Raw genomic sequence first — 22,935 nt, forward strand, 5'->3', positions numbered from 1 at the left:
AGTACAGACATAAAAAGCAGTAGTCATGCTTTCTTCCCAGTGACCCAAAGGTCACTTATTCCGGCTACCCTGCTTTTTCCTATTCCCCGCCCAGTGCCCGTGCAAGCTTTTTTGGCAAAAGAAATGCGAACCCAATTGGAATATTGATGCAGCTGTGAAATAAGCAAGGGAAAATAAATTATTGGAGAGAGACTAAAAAGACCAAAGGGAAAGCAAATGTAGAAGACAAGCCAACTTCTTTCCATGGTAGTATCTACTTACTTCCTAAAAGCAGCAAGTGTTTAGTATTAATACTAAAGCCTTCACTGAAACTGTGTTATATTAAAATAAAAAAACCCAAGTAATCTCAAGTTTTAAGTTTAATAAAAGCATTTATCATTATCTAATTTAATGCACTTCCTAGTATGCAAGTTTCTAACCTTCTCCTATTTATAATTCTCAGAAGAAAGCCAATTTGAAATACATCTTGAGGTACTCCCCTAAAGCCTGGATCCCATGATTTTTTATAAAGTTATAATGGCAAGTAGCTGTCAAACTTTTCAAATGAGACATATGCACACAATAATGGCAAGTAGCTGTCAAACTTTTCAAATGAGACATATGCACACAAACATGTGCATACACACAGAAAAACGAGTTTTATCTGTGCATTATTTCATTATATTACAGGCTGCTGCATATCATCTTGTTTCCCAATAAGCAAATAACAATCTGAAGTTCTCTTTTAGCATTTAATCTAAAAAAAGCAGTATTTAAAATATTAAGTATACCTGGGATATTCTTTTGAGGTTATGTAAACTACATCCTGTTCTGATACAGATGAGGAAAAAGGAATAAAATTTCCATTTTGTAATGGCAACAGCTCCAATCCAATCAGTTCACTGTAGACTCCATCAGAAAGCACGAATTCTAAAAGATGAAGCTTTTCTTCAGCAGGCCCACTGTGTCCAGATTTCCTTAGTACTTGCCGTACCACAGCAGGAGTCACTTTTTTCACAGCTTTAGTAGTAGAAATAGTAAGATGCACTGCACTAGCAATATTTGCTGGTACCTTGGCAATCTGCTTCCCTGTATTCTGGAGGTAGTTGAGAACAGACTGTGTGTACTCCAAACTCTCATCCATTTCAGAAAAGTGCACCTGTTCCACCTTTATCCACTGATTACTCATTGAGTAAATAACTGTATGCTGGAGCAGCTCTTTAAAGAGAGGTACTACAATTGGTTTCCAAGGTACCCTGATTTTGCTCTCATCAGGCCATAACCTATAAATCCTTTCAGCTGACAACGGAAAATCCGAATTCTTTTCAGTCTCCATTCGTTTGATTGCTTCCGAAATAAGCGTGGTATATGCCTTTGGCACTATATTCACCACAAGAAGATCATTCCACAAAGCTGCTGGATCTCTCCATTGATCCAACTCTCGCCATTTGATACTCCTCCTATTGTCTGTGAGACCAAAGAAACCACTAACATGAACTGGGAGTCCAGTTTTGCTTTCTTCACCTGGAGGCAAAGGCAGAAAACAAAATGCTCTTCCTGAAAAATCTGCTATGGCTCCTTCTTCTGTCCCATTAGCTGACAAAGACATGGCTATTCCAATAGTAGGAACAAATTTCAAGTCATCAGCTAAACAATCCAGTTCAGTACACATGCCTCGACCACCTACACAATTACATACTAACCAAGATGTTTTCTGTGCATCCTTAACACTCTCATCTTCTACAACTATATTTACATGGTAGGTCACACATGTTATGCTATTGCTTGGAACTCTCTTACAATACTGATTTATTGCAGTTCCTAAGATTTTGATAGAATTGGGTCTTTCATGTTTCAAGGCCTTGTTCTCACTAGCAGTTACTCTGAAAATCAGTCTCTCAATTCCATCAGCTTCCCTAACATGCAATGAAACATCCTGAACGCTCTTCAAGAAGAGCAACACTGTGTCTGCATCTGCTCTGAAGGATTCAAACAGCTCCAAAACCTTCTGTTTGTCATAAACATTGCTGCTCAGTTGGGAAGGCTGCAGACGAAGTGGGAAACGAAAAAAGGTACCAGGAAAGTTTCCATTCTTAAAGGTTTCTTTAGTGCTGCCAAATACACCAATGAACGGTGCAAACTGGTCTGTAAGTTCATTGATTTCCTTGCTGTCTTCTTTTAGATTCCAACACTGGCCTGATTCATGAGGTCCAAAAAGGGTTTGATGGGGATCAAGCATTCCAATCTGGTCACCACTGAAAATACTTGGGACATCTGTATACATAAAAACCAACAACCATTAATAACCCTATGACAATATACTTTTCAATTACAGTCTTACAGAACAAACTTTAAAACGGCAAGAAAAACAAATGTTACACAATTGTGATGAACCTAGTATAATTCTGATAACACATAGTTCAGTGCTTATTGACAGGAAGAAAAAAGCACATCCCTCTTCTGCAATTAAATATATAAATAGTCATTCACCTACTTGAATTTTAGCAAACAGTGAGCAACAAGAAGTGTATTTTTTTTCAACTCTATGCTTTTTATATTTACAATATTTTCAGGAAAAAAACACAATTTAATTTACTAAAGATGTATTCTATTACATTCATACTTTGCAGACTTTGAAGGTTTGCAAACAGTAATTGTGTACATTTAAAAGCATAAATTCCAAAAATTATCAAATCACTGAACATATTAATGAACGTTTAAATTATGCTCTGCTATATAAAATATTGTGAAAAAATACATCTTGTGTCTTAAACTCACTTCACAAGTTAAAAATGTTATTTTGGCAAAAATTTGCCTCTTACCCTGTACTATTATAATTACTACATAGACTCCAGGCAGTTTACACTATATGGTTCCTCTGCATAGCAGTAAAGCATTTTGACAGAATAATAGGTTTCAAGACTTAATACTACCAGCTTGTGAAAAAGTATGGACTATCTAAAATGTAAATGTATATACAGCTCTATCATGGAATATCCTTTATAGCATGAAATACGACACCTGCTAACTATACAAAGAACCTGCATAAAACTTCAGTCTAGTCTAAACTTTCACATCTGCTTGCATATCTACCCTGTATTATGGGCCTCTATAAAATGAACAACTGTGCATAACTGAAGTAACAGTGTAAAGGAATGTTCATTTCAATAAAAGGAACTAAGTACATAAGGATGTTACTAGAAGAAACAAATATCCTCCAAAAACCTTCAAAATCCAAAGGACACCTTACAGAATTTTAGAAAAATACAAACATTTCTTAAGGAAACTTAGCCAGGGATCTTGTTTAAAAATGGACTATTGAGAAAATATTAAGTGCTTGATGAATATCTAAAATAATTAACCAATTTAAAGCTTCAACATCTTCATTTTAAAATATCTACTGAGAGTACCTGTTATATGATAAACTGAATTAAAGCCAATTCCAAATCTTCCAACTTTCAGGGGATCATCTTTCTTCCTGCTTCTTGCTATTTCCTGTATACCATGCCAGTCCTCAGGGGTGAAAACTGCATCATTGTATGCATAAAATGCTGGCCCTATAATAAATAGGCAAGCATTAAAAAGATGACAGAAGAAAACTACTTACTGTTAAAAATTTGTAGGAAATGAACTGAGAAATTATGTCTCTAAACTATGCATGTGCAAATTTAATGAGGAAGCTATGTTCCAAGCTGACATCAAATTATGCTTAGTGATGAAAGGGAGGTATAGGGTAGCAGCAAAAACAGAAGCAAGAAGATGGATTTACCTCTGTATATGGTACTTAAGAGGTTTATATTCTGATGTGGTATCTAGTTCTGGTGTCCACATTTTAAAAGAATTATTCTGAAAAACTGAACAGAAAGCAGAAAACAACAGAACTTCTGAAAGAACACATGTCCTGTGGCACAAGGCTTAAACTCAGTCTGTTCAGTCTATCAAAAGGATGTTGAAAGATGTACTAATCACAGTTTATTAATACTTCCACTGGAAGGGAATACATGGCAAGATATGACAATAACCTGTGTCTAGAAAGTCAGACAGACAGGTTCAAATTAGAAGACATAATGAGGCTGATTAACAACTGAAAAAAACAAAACTAGAGAAAAAGAACTATTGGGTCATTCATCATTGAAATCTTCATATCACAATTGAATGCCTTTTGGGATGATTATGCAAATTAATTTGTTTGATAAATACATAATGGATACTTATCACACAAAGCCGTATTAGATGATGTAAAAACCTTTGCATGGAGAAAAGTTTGGTATAAGGGTGAGAGAATAAAAGATAGGGAAGCGAACAGAACTGCCTGGAAAGTGCTGAAATGTAGAGAGGTAGGGTAATTTTTACATTAAAAACTGGAGATAGCTCTCAAAAGGTAGAGGTTAATATGTAAAAAATGTGAAAATGGTTGTCTAATGCCCCAAGAATTCTTTTATCCTAGGTCTTACATATTAAATTTTGTTTACTTGCTCTACTAAAAATCCTTTCTTGTATTTTGGGATATAGAGTGAACTACAGGACACACAGTCACCCTGGGAGAATGGACTTAGTCTTCACATTGTTTTACTCTTTCTCAACCAACATTAAATGGAAGTAGCTGGAAAGATGCTACTGACAGCCTGCAAGAAGACAGCATAAGGCCTTCAATACGAAACAGTGGCTTTGGAAAAGAATTATCAGCATTAGAACATAGACAAAATATGAACCTAGTAAAGTGGAAGTAGCAATGGAGTAATCTCCATACAGAAAGGAGAAAACAAACAGAACTACATGCATATTGAAGAATAATGGCCAAAATTAATACAGATTTTATTTACCCTGATATTGTGCCATGTCCTTTGACCATAGAGTTTCTGTTCCATACTGAGTTTCATCATATAAAAACCTAACCTCTGTGGCACCAGCATCCTCTGCATTCTGTATCAGTTCCTGAGACAGGGAAAAAAAAGAAAGTATAATGCAGTAATGTTGTACAGATTCTAGCAATGGATTTCCAACTTAAACAGTAGAAAATAATAAAACAATTGTCTCAGGTGCAATTGTTTTCCTACTTTTCAACCAGAATAATTTTATCTGGTTTACCTCAATGAAAACAGAAATAATTATAAAAGGAATATGCAGATAAATACTATCAAAGTGATTTGAATTTGGAGCTCAAATACGATACATAATCAGTAGTTATAGTTTAGAAATAAGCTACTAAACTGTTACTACTATAACTATATTATCCCAAATTGGAGTTGTACAAGTCTCAAAACAGTGCAAAATGGCAAAAGAAAAAAAAAAATATCAAAGTTTAATGTTAACCCCGCAAAACAGCTTTAAGTCAACTGAGGCAACAAGTCATAAAAAGGTAATACACAGCTCTCTGCTTTACATCAACTCAAGTCCATTTAAGTTAACGTTTCACAGTATGAACCAGTTGTTCAAGAGCCACAGTGCCCATTCCCAGTACCCTTTCAGCAAAGGTCTGCAGAACAGTTCTGACCAGTAACTCTGTAAATCATGAACCAAGAGAGATCACCAGTTGAATGAAGCCCATAAACTGGGAAGAGGACTATGTTAAACAGTATTAGTAGTGGTAAGAGCTATGGAAAACTCTAGGAACTAAAATGTCAATAAACTAGTTCTGTAAATAGTACCATTAATAAAATATGGCTATCTAGTCCCATTTATATAAATAGCACTACACACTGCAGACATGCAAGCATGATTAAAAATACCTTCACAAAATGCTCTGTTTATACTGAATCAAGGTGTACCAGGGCTCCAAAGATACACACCTATACATATGTATATACACACACACACCTGTGTGTGCTTGTGGTGGTATATTTGACACAAGGAAGTCTCTCAGCTGAATTGAAAAGCTATGTAGGTACATCACAACACATCCAATGTATTCATACAACATAAATTTCATTCAATTATGCACAAAAATAAAAGACTTGCTAGCAAGACGAACCTTTACTTTAAAAATGCAACGAACAGTGGCAGACATTTCAGACTAGGCTGCATTCTAATCTGCTGTTGACAGTAAAATAAAGTCGTTGTTATCTAATACCTGGTTTCAAAACTATAACCCTCAATTTTTCACTTTGTAACAGTATGTTCAGTCCATAAAGCACATCACACAACTAATCAAAATACATTTATATTTACTTCTACATAATTTTGAAGCAAGATCACATAGCAAGAACTATATTCACAGTTCAGCATACACAACACATTTTAAAGGATCTCCATGAAGTACTTAATTACAAAAAACATGCAACTCTTCTTCTAAAATAATTAGAATAATCATTCAAGAAAAGATAGCCAAAGCCTCTAGAAACATTATAATAGGTACAGAAACCACCATGTAGTGAGAGACTTGCATTCATGCTGTGGCACACGGAGCATCTGGTACATTCAGCTGTAACAACATTGTAGTTGAAGACTCCAAACAGTGAAATTCATTTTAACAGATCAGCAAAATTCTTGATAGTAACCCCTCCCTAAAAGTCTCTTAACTCTAAATTATAAACAATGAAAACACGAATATTTTTACTTTTCAATGTACCTATCTTATTTCTTCACACTGGAATGAAAAATTGGGTTTAAGTTGTTACGAAAGCCTGAACCTTTCATGATTCAAACACATCTTAGAGATTTAACTAGTACTGGGAAACAGTAAAAATGTAAGCACCTATCCTATGAACAGACACTGCTCAGAACACATCCAGGAAGCAGATTGCCAAAACAATTGAAGTTATGCTTATCTTAAGCATTCACACTAAAAATAATTGACTTTCAGTTCCACAGTTGCAAATAAACTCTTCCAAGATATAGCAGGAACTCTCATAATCTGTCACCATTTGCATGGGTGTGTTTTATATATACAAATAGATTTACACTTATATCTGTACCAAACCCCATTAGTTAGAGCCTAGTGTTCCCATACATTAAGGAAACAAATCTCCTAACATCCATGTGGTGAAGCATTCTGGATGAGAATTTAATATCCAACTATGAAGTAATCACCTCAGATGCTCTTCAAAAAAATCAAATTGGCATTTCCAGATGTTAGCATACAAAGCTATGATAAACAAAAACAAATAATCTTCTACAGATACCTGTCTTTCCCCTTGCAGGACCTGACGAATTTAAGATGATCTGTATTGTTTCAGATCATAGGGTCATAGAACAGTTTGTGTTGAAAGCGACCTTTAAAGATAATCTCGTCCAACCACCCCCCTCCTCTTGGGCAGAGACATCTTTTGCTAGACCAGGTCACTCAAAGCCCCATACAACCTGGCCCTGAACACTTCCAATGATGGGGTATCCACAACTTCTCTGGGCAACTTGTTCCTGTGTCTCATTGCCCTCATTGTAAAAATATTTCTTTTCTTTATGTCCAATCTAAACCTACCCTCTTTCAGTTTAAAACTATTGCCCCTTGTCCTATCACTACAGGCCTTGGTATAAAGCCTCTCACCATCTTTCTTATAGGCCACTTTGTATGCTGAAAGGCCGCAACAAGGTGTCCCCAGAGCCTTCTCTTCTCCAGGTTGAACAACCTTCACTCTCTCAGCCTTTCTTCACAGGAGATGTGCTCCAGCCATGTGTAAAGGTGGGGTGAACAGCAGTCTACCAGTGCACCATTCTATTTACCAAAAAAATTTTTTGTGCTTAAATCAAGGTCATCACTTCCATGGTCAAGTTTGTACACAGAACTTTCAAATACGGAGCATCACAAAATAACATGCTCTACTGCTGCATAATTTTAAGTCTCCTGGATCCATGATAAAACACCATAAAGAACACTAACCTCAGTTCAGAAAATCCTGTGGCATTCTTTTGTTATAAGAACCAATATCTAAACTAAAAATGTTTTTCAGGCCACATAAAACTGATAGGTTTGTTATTCTTATCACTCTAGAGCAAGTCTCTCAAACGCTACTCGAAGATTCTCATTTAAAAAGTGTTCTTAGTCTAATGATGAAACTTTGTGACACTGTCAGAGTCCACTGGGGAAAATATATTTAGCTACCAATAATCTCTACAGCAAAATCTTGTATCAAAGCCTTCATTTTATCCCAATCTTATCCTAAGATAACCTCTGCCAAAAATCTGTATGTATGTTCATGTGGGTTTACCACAGCTTGTAGAAGAGATGAATAATGAAGTAACAAGCAAAAGAAACATTTGAGATAGCTTGCTTACAGAAAGTACCTCACGAAGCCTGACTTAATTATAACATCTGCCTTTTATCTCTGTTTTTTTATAAATTACAATGGCATCTGTGACAAGAAAACTCAGAGAAGGTAAAACACACAAAATAAAAAGCCACACAATTCACTTTGCATTGTCCACAGAAATGGAAACATGTCTCTCCTGCACTAATATGAATATCTAATGAGATATGACAACTGCAAGGTTTGCTGGAAAGTGTTAAACTAATGGCATTATGTAAGGTATATGAAAGGACTGCTAAAAATACCAGTTGTTGTATACCTTAAGAATCTGTCCTCCTTCTGGGTATCTTCTTAAAATATCCTTAAGAAAATCAACAAGTGGTGGAGTTGTTTGTCCAAAACGACCTAAAAAAACAACCAAAAATTAATCTGTGTATTATGCTACTATGCATTTAGTTCCAGGTTAAAAAAAACAAACTCCCTGAACAATTACTGTGATTTTAGAGAATTTTTTTTTTATTAACTCAAGGGCTGATATTGTGAAATTTTGCCATTTCCAAAATCGACTGCAAAAACACTACATTATAAACATTTTTATAAAAGTAAAATAGCAGTCTTGATGTTAATGTCACCATACCATTTCATGTCTGGATGAAAAAAATTTGGGGGCTAAGTCTCTGCATTTGTTATATCCCAGCTCCAACTACTAGAGGTTAAATATAGCAACTTGTAAAGGACTACTACTTCTTAAGTAGCAGGACAGTATTCTAGGGCAGCAGTGGCTTTAATGTTGTTATAGCCAGTGACAATCCCCCCTGACAGCTACAGAGAGGCACAGTATAGTCTGGGTCCACTGGACACCTCTTCTTTTGGCACATGGTGATGCTGGGCCTGGTGCTGGCTTTGGTGTTCCCTGGGCTCAGCACAGGAGGGAAGAGTCTCAGAAAGGTACTACCAAGCATCATGAAGTTCTGCTCTAAGAGAAAGAGTCTATCACAGAATGAAAGGATTCAATTTGAACTCCACTCTGAGAATAAAGAGCAGCTCCCTAAATCCAAACCTCTAAAACATGCTTCAAACAAATATTCATGATGCAATTCCCACAAGGAAAACTGACTCTGGTGCTGCATCACTTCCCTTTAAAGTTATTAATACCTTCCCTTCTGCATACATGTGTTTATGAAATATAGATTCAAACACACATACATTATATATATCATAGAATAAAACAAACAAAAACCCCCTCCACAGAATCCTTAGCAATGTAGAAAAAAGGAGACAGATAAGAGAGATCTATTTGCTGAGAAAACACCCAACATCTTTTCTTTCCAAAATTTTCTTAGCACTCTTTATTTAAAGCAGCTTAATAGTATAAATTAAAAAAAAAAGAAATGACAACTCATAGCTGGAAGTGTGGAAAGTATTTATAACTTCTATTATTTTTACATTACACAGAAGTATATCTAAGTCAACATGCAAGCTTCCAAAATAAGGTGAGCTGATGAATAGTAAGAAAGTTTTGGTGTTTCTTTTCTTAGGAGAAATTCTCTAAAATCAAGAACCCAATCTTCTCTAAGTCCGAATTGGGCAGGCAGGAGGAAGTGTTTGAACAACACATTTCACTATGGAAACTACAACACATTTCACTATGGGAACCACAAAACCAGACAACTAACTTTTAAGTGATAGCACTTAAGATAGACATCATTGTAACTCTTTACATCTAATAGCAGAGCTGTTCTATGTATGTCACAAAAATTACTTTATCACGAGATCATGACTTATTGCACCCTGTCAAAGGTTGAACTGATTTTTGTTAAGTGTTAGAGCTTGTCATATTTCACACAAAACTTCTGCCACACATCTGAAGGAGAAACTTTTTCCACAGTAAATACAGTCAAGCATTGGAACTGCAGCCCAGAGAGCCTGTGCAGTCTCCATTCCTGGAGGCTTTCCAAACTGGACCAGACCAACCCCTGAGTAGCCCGGTCTGACCTCAGAGCTGACCCTGCTTGGTGCTGAAGGTTGGAACAGAGACCTCCTGTTGCCCCTTCTAGCATGAATTCTTCTGCGATCTTATGAAAAGATCATGCATTATGTGACGGACACCAGTGATGAATGAACATAGAGGTGACATGGGTGATCTTCAGATTAATTCAGCAAACAATGTGCTTGGCTCTGCTGACCATGCACTTCCTGCGGTTAGAAATTCAGGGCCTTCCTTGATTTATCTGCTGTGAGGAAAAATCTCAGAACTGACAGACTCCAGAAGAAACACAAAAGGCTGGTGGTACTAAAGCCTTCAGATGTTTTACATTGACTTACATCAGAGCCGTGGGCCAGAAAAAGTTAAGTGCTTTATCCAAACACGGACTGCTTAGAGTAATATCTCTAAGAAAATCTCACAGTCAAATACTCCACTCATAGGCACGAAAAACGGCAACATTTTTTCTTTCCCATCAAAGATTTCTTAGCGCTACTACACTATCTTATCCATATACTTGCAAAGCAAAGAGTGGCTCATGAAAGAAAAAAACTTTGTTTAGTCTAGCACAGCTTACATACAGCAAAAAATTACCAGATCATGCAGTCAAGAATGGAAGAAAAATGTTTGATCCATAGAACCATGAGGTCCATTTCCATAGGTGTTTTCTAACCATTGGACATTCTAGAGAATATGAACATGAATTTCTGGCTAATATACAAACAGTTATTTACTCTCTGTCACTAGAAAACCACCAGGCAGTGCACTCATGACTTACATAGGCTAAAAACCACCAATATTTTGTGATATCAAATAACATATCTGCATGAAAAGAAGGGTCTCTTTCTTCAGCCTACCATCTCACTATCATTTCTTTAATTCCCTTATAATAAATTTATCATTAAAAGAATATTAGTATTAGCAAACAAGTAACACAATCATTGCAGATTTTAATTAGAGCATTTCTGAAGATATTCAGGTATCATAATCTAATCCAGGATATCATACAGATATATCAGCAATTTTGGTAATGAAAATGTAACTAAACATACAGTTTTTTATTAATGCTATAGTTTTCTACATAGTGGTTACTAAAAAGATACCCTTTCAGTATCTGAATTGCTTGTAAGTACTTAGCTTATTTTATATGAGTCAAGGCAGCTATTAATAGTACTGTAAGGCAAGCTTCATTAGTGGCAAAGGAGAGCAATATTCTAATTTCTACACATGAAATCACAAAGAAACAAAAAAACACCAAGGCACTTAAAAAGAGAAATTTTATTTTCCCAGAGCAGAATGAAAAGAACAAGTGAAATGATATCTAAGACCTGTGAGAAAATCATTTCCCATTTAAAGAGAAGAATACTTTCAATTAACTCCAGACTGCGCTACAAAATGCTTTGATAAACAGAGACTAGCATTTTTCCTACCTCCTCCTTTTAACCCTTTTGACTGAAGATTCAGAAAAACTTGATTTTGAGACTTCTGAAGATCCACAATCTTGATACCATCAGATAACTGTAATAAATATAAGATGGATCTTGATCAGAACATTCTGCAGCATAAATAGTTTTCTGTAGCTTCACTTCCTATATATATTTTCTATTAAGTTTGGTTTTATCTAGTACACAAATACTCTGAAACATCCAGTATTCAGTTTTAGCAGCACTTTCATTTGTCCATGTTTAGGTTGGTCTCCCTTGCCTATTGATAGTCCTCAGAGGAAGTATCAGTTTGTCAGTTACAGGACCAAAAGAAACCAGCCACAAACAAATCAGGTGGAAAAAATGCCAACAGAAGCATACCAAGAGCAAGGCATGACCTCCTGTTTTCACATTTGAAAAGTTCTATGTTCTGGGAACTTCTGGAAGCATACGACAAAAGCAGATATTGTTCTAAGGCGCACATACATAAAAAAAAATAAAGATACACAGGAAGTATGTGGTCTGTGTACTCCAAAAAAGTACATAGGGGTGTGCAATTTCACAGGAGTTTTAAAACAAGTAGTATCAGCTCAAAGCAGCTAGCAATACAGAACGTGTAGAGACAAAAGTATGGCACAGAAACACCTCTGAAAACTTTGACAGCCTTATCTCCCCACTACCTCTCCATGCAGATCTACGGACTTCACCAGGAAGACCACAGAGAAACTGGGGCAAACTAAGCAATAAATTCCCTAACAGGAAAAGCTATTCAGTAATCATAGCACATTATGGTTTTTTTGCAATTCTAGTTTCATATTATATGTGTGTCCCAGTCATATATGATGTGATGCTAAAACAGTCAAGTACAATGTGATGTGATACCACATACCACAAAAACAAATGTAGAATTAGAAGTTGTGCTGTGCTAATTAGAAACTTAACCAATCCAAACTAGTTTCCACTTACAGTAAACTATATTAAAATTTTATTATGTTAAATTATATTATTTTATTAGTCTCCGTTTATAACAAAGTTCAGGATTACTTCCTCACTTCAGAAGGTAAAAACAGATCACTAGAGAGAAGTTGGTGCTTACACAGATGTTGATGCTTAGAATCTAACTACATTCAATAAGCAAAAGACTGTCGTAGTCCACAGTATGTAGTCATAATTTAAAAACATTAATAAGAAAAAAAGTCATATTCCTTTTTACTTAATCCAGTTTTAAATAGTACTTACAACAACAGTGTGTTTAGGTTCCTACAGAAATGTTACTCTTAAGATTATCTTGTCTCAAGATGTAACATAGCTTAAACTGGGTATACCACTCACTCCGGACTCTTTAAAATGAAAAAGAATCCACAGAACGCTGTAATCCATCATCAAGTATTAAAGGGATACAATACCTGAGTTTTCTCAGGTAGGATTCTTGTAGCAAAACACTGGCAGAAAGTAGGAGAATCGATGGATTCAAATTAATAATCCAACACTTGAACTATGAGAGAACAATATACTGGATTTTACTTAACATCTGTAAATTGCATGCAGTAGCTTTAATGGAAAAACATTTACCTATGATGATTTTGTTACCTCAGTAAATTAAAAAATAATTTGACCAAAAGTTCAAAAGTTTATAAAATATTTTCAAAATTAATATGGTACAACTATTACCATATGTATCTTAGTTTAATCTTAAAAAAAAAATATATCAGAATAGCTGTTACAGTCTGCTTACTGACTGTTCCCTGCCAAAATACAGTTTTCTGTGCCAGAGTGCTGTTCTGATCTTTGCTTCCACATGAATTTTAGAAAGTGACGTACCGATCTCGTTCTTCCCAAAACACGAAGGCCTGGAGAGAACAAATTCAAGGACACACTAAGCCAGGCGAGAAAATAAAAGATAAACTATGTGGACGGTTTGTTTGAAAACCTGAGCACTCAAAGATTACTTGTGTTCCCCATCTAAGTTCTTGAGCAATACAACTACTAACATTTAGTTCTTTCCTAGCACAATAGAATGGTTTGGGTTGGATCTTTAAAGATTACCTAGTCCAAGCCCCCTGTCATGGGCAGGGACACCTTGCACTAGACAATGTTGCTCAAAGCCCCATCCAGCCTGGCCTTGAACACTTGCACCGACAGAACATCCACAGCTTCTCTGGGCAGCCTGTTACAGAGTTTCACCACCTTCATGATAAAAATAGTTCTTTCCCTTATATACAAACTAAACTTACCCTCTTTCAGGTTAAAACCATTGCCCCTTAGCCCGTCACTAGTGGCCTTAATTTAAAATCTCTCTCCTTTCTTATAAACTCCCTTTATATATTGAAAGGCCACAAAACAGTTTCCCTTTACACACTTGCAAGTCCTCTTGCCCTATTTAACCTAATTTTCAACCTCCTTTCCCTTTCTTGCCTCTACTCATCCCATCCCACCAACATCTCCAGGTTCCCATTTCCCAAAAGTGTGTCTAGAAGAACGCCAAGCAGTACTGAAACAGTAACCCCAGGCTGATGCCTTCAACAGAACAAGGTCATTCATTTGACTTTGTCTCCTATATGCAGACCTCAATTTTTCACATGTAAGAGATTCCTGTCATGGTGATGTCAACTCTGCTGTTGAAGCTGGTGAGCAGGTAGAAAATCAACTAAAGATCAAAAGGAAGCCAGAACAAGCACATAAGCACTCTCAGGTGAATCTTCTGCTCACCCCCAAAAGAAATAAGGATAAAGCACATGGATTATATCAGAGAAAGACACATAAACTCAAATTATTAAAGCTGGCACCATCGAGTACAAGGGAAGGTTAGCTGCTTGTCCAAACGACCTCCTTCCTTTGCAATACAGGCTCACACCTGAGGCCACACACACCAGAGCACCCGGCAGGATGCAAACGGCAGCCAGTGGGGACATCCAGCACCACGGCGGTGTGAGAGGCCACCAGCTGAGCGGAGGTGTCCCCGCCGCCCCTCCTCACCTCTCTTCCGCGGTGCCACAGCCGCTGCTCGGCGCGGGGAAAGCCGCCTTCTGCCTCGATCCGCGCCTTCACGTCCCGCACAGCCGCGGAAGGCGGCAGCTCGAAGGTCCTGCAGCCCAGGCAGTCATGGAGGACGGTCACCCGGGCCAGCCTGCGGCAAAACGAGAGACACCAGCTGAAGAGAGACACGCAGCGCCCTGTCCCGCCGCCTGTTCGCTCTCCCCCTCGGGCATCCCGGAGGCCCGAGGCGGGCACCAGAGCACGCGCGGGTACCGCGATGGGCGGGCGGGCGCCTGCCCGCGCTCCGCGGTGAAAGAGCCGCTCGGCCTGCGAGCCCAGCCGGGCCTGCGAGCCCAGCCGCTCCCGCAGCGCCGCACGCCCGCAGCCTCCCGCCCCATCCCGTCCCGCCGGCACTCACATGCCCGCCGCGGCACACAAAGAACCGTTAGCCGTTCCCGCTGCGGCCGCCGCTCCCCACATGGGGAAGGGGTGGGGCTGCGCACGGCGAAAGGGAGGGGCCGGCCCCGAGGGCTGCGCCGCGGAGGAAGAGGAAACGGTGAACGAAGGGAGAGGCAGCCGTGAAAGCAGAGGCAGCGGCTGACAGGCACCAATGGTCCGGTCTCTCAGCGGGTCTCAGCAGCGGGTGGCGGCCCTCGGCTCTGCCTCTGCGCTGGGAGACCCTGCAGGCGGAGTTCCCCGGCTCCGCGGAGCTGGGGGAGGCTTCCTGCGGCCCAGTTCGTGGGACTCGTTGCTCCCGCTGCCTGTCGGAGCTCTCGGCGGAGCGAGCCCGGGCTCCGCGGGCGGGAGAGGAGGTGGCTTGGTTTGGCCGGCGGTGCGTGTGTGGCGTGGGGCTGCCGGAGCCGTGACTAATGCTGGGATCCAGAGACGTTACCGCAGCCACATTCCTCCCGCAGCCGGGCAGGCCGGCGCTGACACTGCACGTAGTTCTCGGCATTCAGGCACCACCGCATGGGGCACGCGAAGTTACACCTGATAAACCTTTTGCTTTTCAAGTATGCAGAACACAGAAGGAAACCTCATTTTTCTGCTCTTCTGTCCGTCACTTGATTGATCATGAATATTTATTGGCATGCATTCAGGCTACGAAGATGTTTAAGGGCCTAGAGCACCTTTCCTATGAAGAGAGACAGAGCTGGGTCTGTGCAGCCTGGAGAAGAGAAGCCTGAGATGGGATCTCATCAATGTTTATAAATATCTCAAGGGTGGATGTCAAGAGGATGGGACCAGACTCCTTTCAGTGGTGCCCAACAATAGGATGAGGGGCAATGGGCACAGAATGAAGTATAGAAGGTTCCGTCTGAGTATGAGGAAAAACTTCTTTACTTTGAGAGTGCCAGAGCACTGGAACAAGCTGCCCAAAGAGGTTGTGGAGTCTCCTTCTCTGGAGATGTTCAGAGCCTGCCTGGACACGTTCCTGGGTGAACCTGCTTTAGTAGTTAGGTTGGACTAGATGATCTCCAGAGGTTCCTTCCAACCTCAACCATTCTGTGATTCTGTCTTCTACTTTGGCTCATAAGGTGTATGGTAAGTCCTCATGACATTCAAGACTTGTAGAAAGTGTGCTCTCTCCTGAAAACAGAGCTTTAATCTATCTGTGATCTCAATGAGCTAAGGCAACCTTGAGAAACAGGAACCTGTGAGCTTCATTGTGTGCAAAGTTCTGCACCTGGGATCATGGGTTGTGCATCAGTTATGGGCTGCATAAAAGCCCTGCTTCAAAGGAGCTGGGGGATACCAGGCTGAAGATGAGGCAGCAACATGCTCTCTCCAGAAGAAGGATGACCAGCATATCAAGGGAAGTGAGCCTCTGCTCAGTGCTGATGAGGCTGGATCTAGAATATTGTGACCAGAATGTGATATTTTGCACTTTCTCAGTTCCAGATCCCAGCAGATAACTACTAACATGGTCAGGCACCCAAGTACGTGACTTACAAGAAGAAGATGGAGGAGCTGGGCGTGTTTAAACTAATGAATAGAAAACTAAGGTGCAATATAGTAACAACTCACAACTACCTTAAGAGCAGTTACAAAGGCAATGGAACTGAACTCTTCTTAGTAGTGTAAGACTAGCACAGATCAGTGGCAACAAACTGCAGCTTGGGAGGTTCACACTGGACAATAGGAAAAAAACCTGTCACTGGGAGAGTAGCACAGTACTGGCATGGGTTGTCCAGAGGCAGTCTTCATATGGGATTTTCAAGACTTAGCCATGACTGACCTGATCCAGTATTGGTGATCCTCCTGCTTTGAGCAAGAAGATGGACTACAGACCTCCAGCCAACAATTCCATTGAATTCCAACAGGTCCTCAGTTCCAGTCCATAACTAAACTAAAATGTTTGACTTCACTCAGTGTCAGGGAGTTAAAACTGCCACTTGGCAGCAACAGACAGCAGAGTTTCTGTGGAGGTGGGAAAAGACAAAATCTACCTGTTTGCAGAAAGTGTATCAAGCTAGGAAAAAATGAGCGACTAAATTGGAAGGAAGCTTAGAACCCACCAAGGTCAGGTTGATTAGGATCCAGCGTAGTATCTAGTGTCTACAGTATCTGAGCTTTGCCAGAGCTGCAACATCTTATTTCATTAATCAGCAATATTTGTATATTGAATGCTACAGGATTATAAGAAAATGTTAGAAATTTTGTGGGTCTGATCCTGCCTTCCCCAGAAATAATATAAAAACTGTTTTAACTTAAACAAGATGGATATAACTGTTTGCTTTACTTTAGGACTTCCTTTAATTTTGCACCATTTCATTTTTTTAACTTTGCATTTTGTTACATTCCCTTCAGAGTTTATTATCATGGATTTTTTCATACTATGTCCAAGTGAATGAAAAGGCTGCTTTCCAGTCTTTCATGTGGGGTTTTTGGTGGTTGGTTTGGGGTCTTTTGTGTCTTGATACCAAGGGCATATACTACCTGCAGAAGGGTGTGGGAGGAGAGGCACAAGTGTGGATGACTGGACCAGATGGAAGGGGTGAAACCTGATGCAGACTGATCCCTATCAGCTACTAAAACAGTCTCCAGACCAGTTGAACCACCAAGCCACACTGGCAAAATCAAGTTCTTCTTTGCCAGCTGAGATCACAGGAGTGATTTAGCATTTTATGAAGCGTGCATAGTTGTTTGAGTGGGACCCTGGCAAGAAACAGCCCTCTTGCTTAACAGCCACCTCTCTCTACTGAACATCTCAAATGGTGGGGCATTCAGGGGCCTAAACAATTGTGCTATCAATGATTGGCTGAAGTTCCTCAAGTCCTGTCACATCACATGGCAAGGCAATACTCCCAAATTATGTCCTGTGATGATTTAACATTAATATTGGAGGAAAAAACTCTGGGTACCACAGATTCTCTCTAGTATGTGACCTCTGCTGTAGAGGTGGAGGAGTTGGGAGGAACCACTGATAAAGAACTGGAACTGTGCAAGGTTCTGGACAAAGGAGTTGGGACTCCTGAGCTCCTGAAAACTGGCCATACCTGTTCCACTTATAAATCTGATCCTCTTGTTACAAGGGAGGCTGTTTTTTTCATACTGGCAGGAATGAATGTCCCATTCCTATTTACTATGGGGCATCTTTCATTTGCCTCTCTTTTATCATGCATTGTCTATTCTGTTTTTCCCTTTTAATAATTCCTGCCTTCAGGTTGTTTTTTTCCCTGTCCATCCAGATAGAAGAAAGATGCTCATCCTCTTAATACCTCTGTATTAATAGAGCAAGCATGGCTAGGGCATATTTTCCAATCCAGCCCTTTGATCAGCCACAGTGTTTAATTGTTGGCATGCTCCTTGGCACAGTTTGTCCCATAACCACGACCGGTCTTCAGGACAATGATCAGGCATGGTTCATAAAACAGGGACAACTCCTCACAGGCAGAATGGACAAGGACGTTTTGGTTGAGGGCCAAAGGCTGCTTTAGACATGAGCTATGCCTTTACCCTTCAAGTTCTGGCCCCTTCCACAGGGCAACATCCCATTTTAGTTATTGGCTTGATGTTGCTGTTGATGATAATAAGCAAGACTCACACTGATTTCAGTTATGCTAATATTGCAAATTACCAATTTCATGGCATAGAGTCCTAACAAGAGGAGGCACTGATTTAAGTAATAATGAATAAAGTGAACACTGCTGGGGAAAAACAAGCTCTTCTCAAACTCTACAAATGAACAGACACAAAAAGCAGAAGTATTCCAAGTACAGTTTCAGTAGAAGCCTACTTGCAGAAAGGAAATTGGAATTTAAAGCCACTCCTACAGCAGTAATTATAATGCTGATTTCTATCAGCAACATTCTGGCCATTTATCTGGCAATGAATATATAATATATATATATTTTTTTTAATATATATATATATATATATAAATCTCCTTTTTATTATAAAGTGATTTATACATATCCTCTTATCCCTTGTCTTTACAGCTTACTACAGTGACCTTTGTAAAGTTTATTTTTTTTCCTGATATCTAAATAAAGATGTGCTAGAAAAGTGATTATATAAAAATTACACTGTCTGACCAAAAAGGAGTATATGTTCCAGTCTGCAGATTTTCATAACAAAAAACAATTTTTTTCTTTTAATTTTTAATCTTGCTTATGCCTTTAGAAAACAGAACTACAGAAGCTGTGTAATCCCAGTGAAGTTAAATATATCACATACATATTTGTTATACAGAACTACTACTAATATTATGATTGCACATGACAATGTAAAACATTCCATTTGACCTGACTAGGTGAGAATTTTGTAGCCATGGCAGTTTAAAATGATTGGGACTAAGTTCAGAATTTTTAAATACTTCATATAGAAATTCCTATGATATAATTTTTATAAATACTTTTCCAAGCAGAACAGCATTTAGATTTAAAAATATATATGGAAAATTTTCCTGTGGCTATAAACAAGTGTTCTGTTTGGTTCAGAATGAGGTCATATAACCTCTACAAGAAGGGACATGCAATTTAAAAAAAATGAAAGAGTCTCTGCAACATTTAAGTATTTTTTATAAAATGAAATGAAAGCCATTTTTATAGTGACATTTTCTTGAAAACAGAAAATTCTGTGTTGTGGGATGACCTCATATTTCCAGTAATTTAAAATAAGTGTGTAGTAGCAGAAAGAGATGGATGTAAGTCCCTTCCTTATCACTGTGCTTAGAAAGGTGGAATGGAGTCTGCAAGAGGAGCGGTGTGATAAGAAACAAGCGTTACTAGGTCAGTAACGTGGGAGGAAACACACTGCAGTGCAGCACAGAACAGCCTGCAGAGCTGGCAGCGCAGCAGCAGTGACTCAACAACCACCACTAGACATGAGACAGGGCACACGGAACGTGAAATCAAAACTTGCTGTGATCTTCATTCTTAATTCCTTAAGAGTTTCTAGTAAATGTTTTTAACATTACGTGGTATATATTTCACATTAGCTGGAGATCGGGGGTTGAATTGGTTTGTCGTCACTGGCAGGAGCTTGCTTTATCCTTGCCTGCTACTTCCTTTCAAGAAGTTTGAGAATAAATCTGCCATTTGTTGATGACACATGTGCTACTCATCGAAAAGCCACCCCTTACTGGAAAGTTTCTATATTATTTGAATAGCTCAATTAACAGAATCACTGAAATGGCTATAGTCCTGTCTAATGTAAATGACAAAAAAAAAAACAACCCTTCCAGCCTCTGAAGCATTTGATTAAAACAAAATACCTAGTTTTGCCCTAAAATCTGTTACACAATGTAATTTGCTGAAACTATTTTATTATAGATTGGTGCAGTGAGTTTAAATCAATTCTGACACTCTGCACTCCTCATGTGAAACCATTTTAGACAGCTTCAAAGCAAACTATCTGTAGGATCATGGCTCGGTCAAATATTAAAGAACTGAAGGAAAGTATTATCTTATTCCTTTTGCAAGCTGATGTGTTTCTAAATGTCAAATATCAAAAGAACAGGATACTTTCTAAATGCTACTAAAAATAAAGAAAATATTTAAAGGCAGAGAGGTCAGGAACATCCATTTATTTCCATGTAATGATTTTGATCTCTCAGTTATTTGCTTTACTGTTCAAACCAGTTATTCAATGGCACTAAGCAAAAGCTAATGGGAAGTACTGAAAAGACCCATAAAATTGTTTCAGTTTATTCTGTGCAAATAAAGAGCAGAGCAAGAAGGCACAAATAAATGATAAAATTTAAAAATTTTCTCAAATGCAGAAAACTGCCTCTTAGATCTACCTCTAGGTAAAGATTATTTTAAATTAAATCCTCAAAGTGAGGATCTAACCTTACTTTCAACTATAGTACAGTAAACATTTCTCTAGAAATGTGCATTTCTAAGAATCACAGGGTTTTCTATTCCAGATAGTACAAATAACAAAATAACAGTACAAAATACATGGCATTTAAATTTGTGCAAACGATTAAACCAAAATAGTGATAAAAATAAACTCCTCAACTGCTCTTTAGAGAATTGCATTAGGAGGGACTTGAGTGTTGCAAGAGCTGCTGTTGGCATACATTTTTAATAAGCAATATGTGAAATTACTGTTGGTGTTTTCTTGCAGCCATTGGTGCCAATAAAAGGGCCACATTTAGAACACCCGCTTTAACCTTGAAGCATCAAAAAAGCAGAGCCTAAATTTGAAAATTTATTTCAGTGCCTAATGTAGCTTCCTAAATACCATAATGAATCCAGGATTAGGGGTTTGCATCCATTGAGGATACACAGTAATCAGCTTATCAGAGGTATTTTTTCCATACAATCTAAAGACATTTTTCTTATTTTCATTCTAGAGTACTTAACAAAGCTATAATCTTTCTACATAAGTGAGGAAAATCCACTCAATAAGTACAATGAGATCAGTGGCACCAGATTCTTCATGCATTAATCACTTTAAGAAGTATTTCTTCATCCCTATTGCTTCTAAATACTGCATCTAATCATGCTTCAAAGCTTCGTAATATTTTCTAATCATCAGTGAACAGACTCCTATGTATTTGGAAAAAATTAGAATATCAAAGAGAAGGAAATTCAAGATATGCAATTTTCTTAAATTATTAAAAGCCACAACTTCAAGCACCTCTGCAAGTATCTGTACATCAGGTAGCGGATGATACCGAGAAATTTCCTTTCAGATAATGCTGGCTTTTTAGCAGTTCTGTATCGGTTTTATCTCCTTCGTAACAGGGTTTCATACAGAAACACACGCAACAATTTATCCTTCAAACAACAGAAGGATTGGTGACACAGAGGAAGAAACATGAGCCATATGTAAGTCCTAGTGAGAGAAAGGGAGGAAAAGGGGAAGAAAGGACACGGGACATCCTCTTCTGGGAAAACAAAGAAGGGACAAGGATTCCTGGGTTACGTGACATCTCCAGTCACATGAGTATAATAGCTGCCAGTAAATACGGCTCCAAACACTAGCTCGTACACAAGAGTTGCAGAATTGTTCACTGGGAATCAGAAGCTATGTTACCCTGTCCTGTCCTGCACAAGGTAGCATGGGGTAAGACATTACTTCCAGCATCCTACACCCCAGCTGCATTTCACTCTTCTTTCCAATTTACTGGTGGAACTTCTTTCACAATTGCCTCTTGCCCTGGTTCAGATGGTGTCGTGGTTTAACCTCAGCTGGCAACTAAGCCCCACAGAGCCACTCGCTCACTCCCCACCGCTGGGATGGGGGACAGAATCAGAAGAGTAAAAGTGAGAAAACTCATGAGCTGGGATAAAGACAGTTTAATAGGTAAAGCAAAAGCTGTGTGAGCAAGCAAAGCAGAACAAGGAATTCATTCACTGCTTCCTATGGGCAGGCAGGTGTTCAGCCATCTCCAGGACTGCAGGGCTCTATCGTGTGCAACTGTTATTTGGGAAGACAAATGCCATAACTCTGAACATCCTCCCTCCCTTTTTCCCCCCAGCTTTATATGCTGAGCATGATATCATATGGTGTGGAATATCCCTTTGTTCAGTTGGGGTCAACTGTCCCAGCTGTGTCCTCTCCCAGCTTCTTGTGCACCCCCAGCTCACTTGCTGGTAGGTGGCGTGAGGAGCAGAAAAGGCCCTGACCCTGTGTAAGGCTGCTCAGCAGTAGCTAAAACATCCCTGTGTTATCAACAATGCTTTCAGCAAAAATCCCAAATACAGTCCTGCAGTAGCTATTATGGAAAAAAAAAACCTCTATCCCAGTCCAAACCAGCACAGATGGTATTATCCAATTTATAAAATTCTTACTACTTGGATTGTTTAAGGTAATTTGGCTTATTTAGACAGAGTTCAGGTTGCTTTTAGAAATGATATTGTTTTTTACATCTCTGTCAGTGTGACAGAACATATATGGTGTGTTGCTTGTCATACCTCTGTATATTTGGACA

General features: G+C 38.9%; 1 protein-coding gene across 3 annotated transcripts in view; it reads right to left on the reverse strand.

Moving 5' to 3' along the window:
- The window catches only part of SACS (sacsin molecular chaperone), a 64,736-nt gene that overhangs the window by 18,367 nt on the left and 23,434 nt on the right, over nucleotides 1–22,935 (reverse strand). For 2 of the 3 annotated variants that reach the window (XM_065830814.2, XM_071804196.1), the window contains exons 1-7: nucleotides 14,965–15,067; nucleotides 14,547–14,697; nucleotides 11,577–11,664; nucleotides 8,482–8,567; nucleotides 4,803–4,914; nucleotides 3,390–3,536; nucleotides 771–2,253 (exon numbers count right to left, since the gene is read on the reverse strand). In XM_065830814.2, coding sequence (XP_065686886.2) covers nucleotides 771–2,253; nucleotides 3,390–3,536; nucleotides 4,803–4,914; nucleotides 8,482–8,567; nucleotides 11,577–11,664; nucleotides 14,547–14,697; nucleotides 14,965–15,026 — 2,129 coding nt within the window. In that variant the 5' untranslated portion in view covers nucleotides 15,027–15,067. Of the gene's footprint in view, nucleotides 1–770; nucleotides 2,254–3,389; nucleotides 3,537–4,802; nucleotides 4,915–8,481; nucleotides 8,568–11,576; nucleotides 11,665–14,546; nucleotides 14,698–14,964; nucleotides 15,068–22,935 lie in introns of those variants that run through there. The other variant, XM_065830822.2, reaches the window with a different exon arrangement.

This window comes from Patagioenas fasciata, chromosome 1, assembly GCF_037038585.1.
Source record: "Patagioenas fasciata isolate bPatFas1 chromosome 1, bPatFas1.hap1, whole genome shotgun sequence".
NCBI classification, from domain to species: domain Eukaryota; kingdom Metazoa; phylum Chordata; class Aves; order Columbiformes; family Columbidae; genus Patagioenas; species Patagioenas fasciata.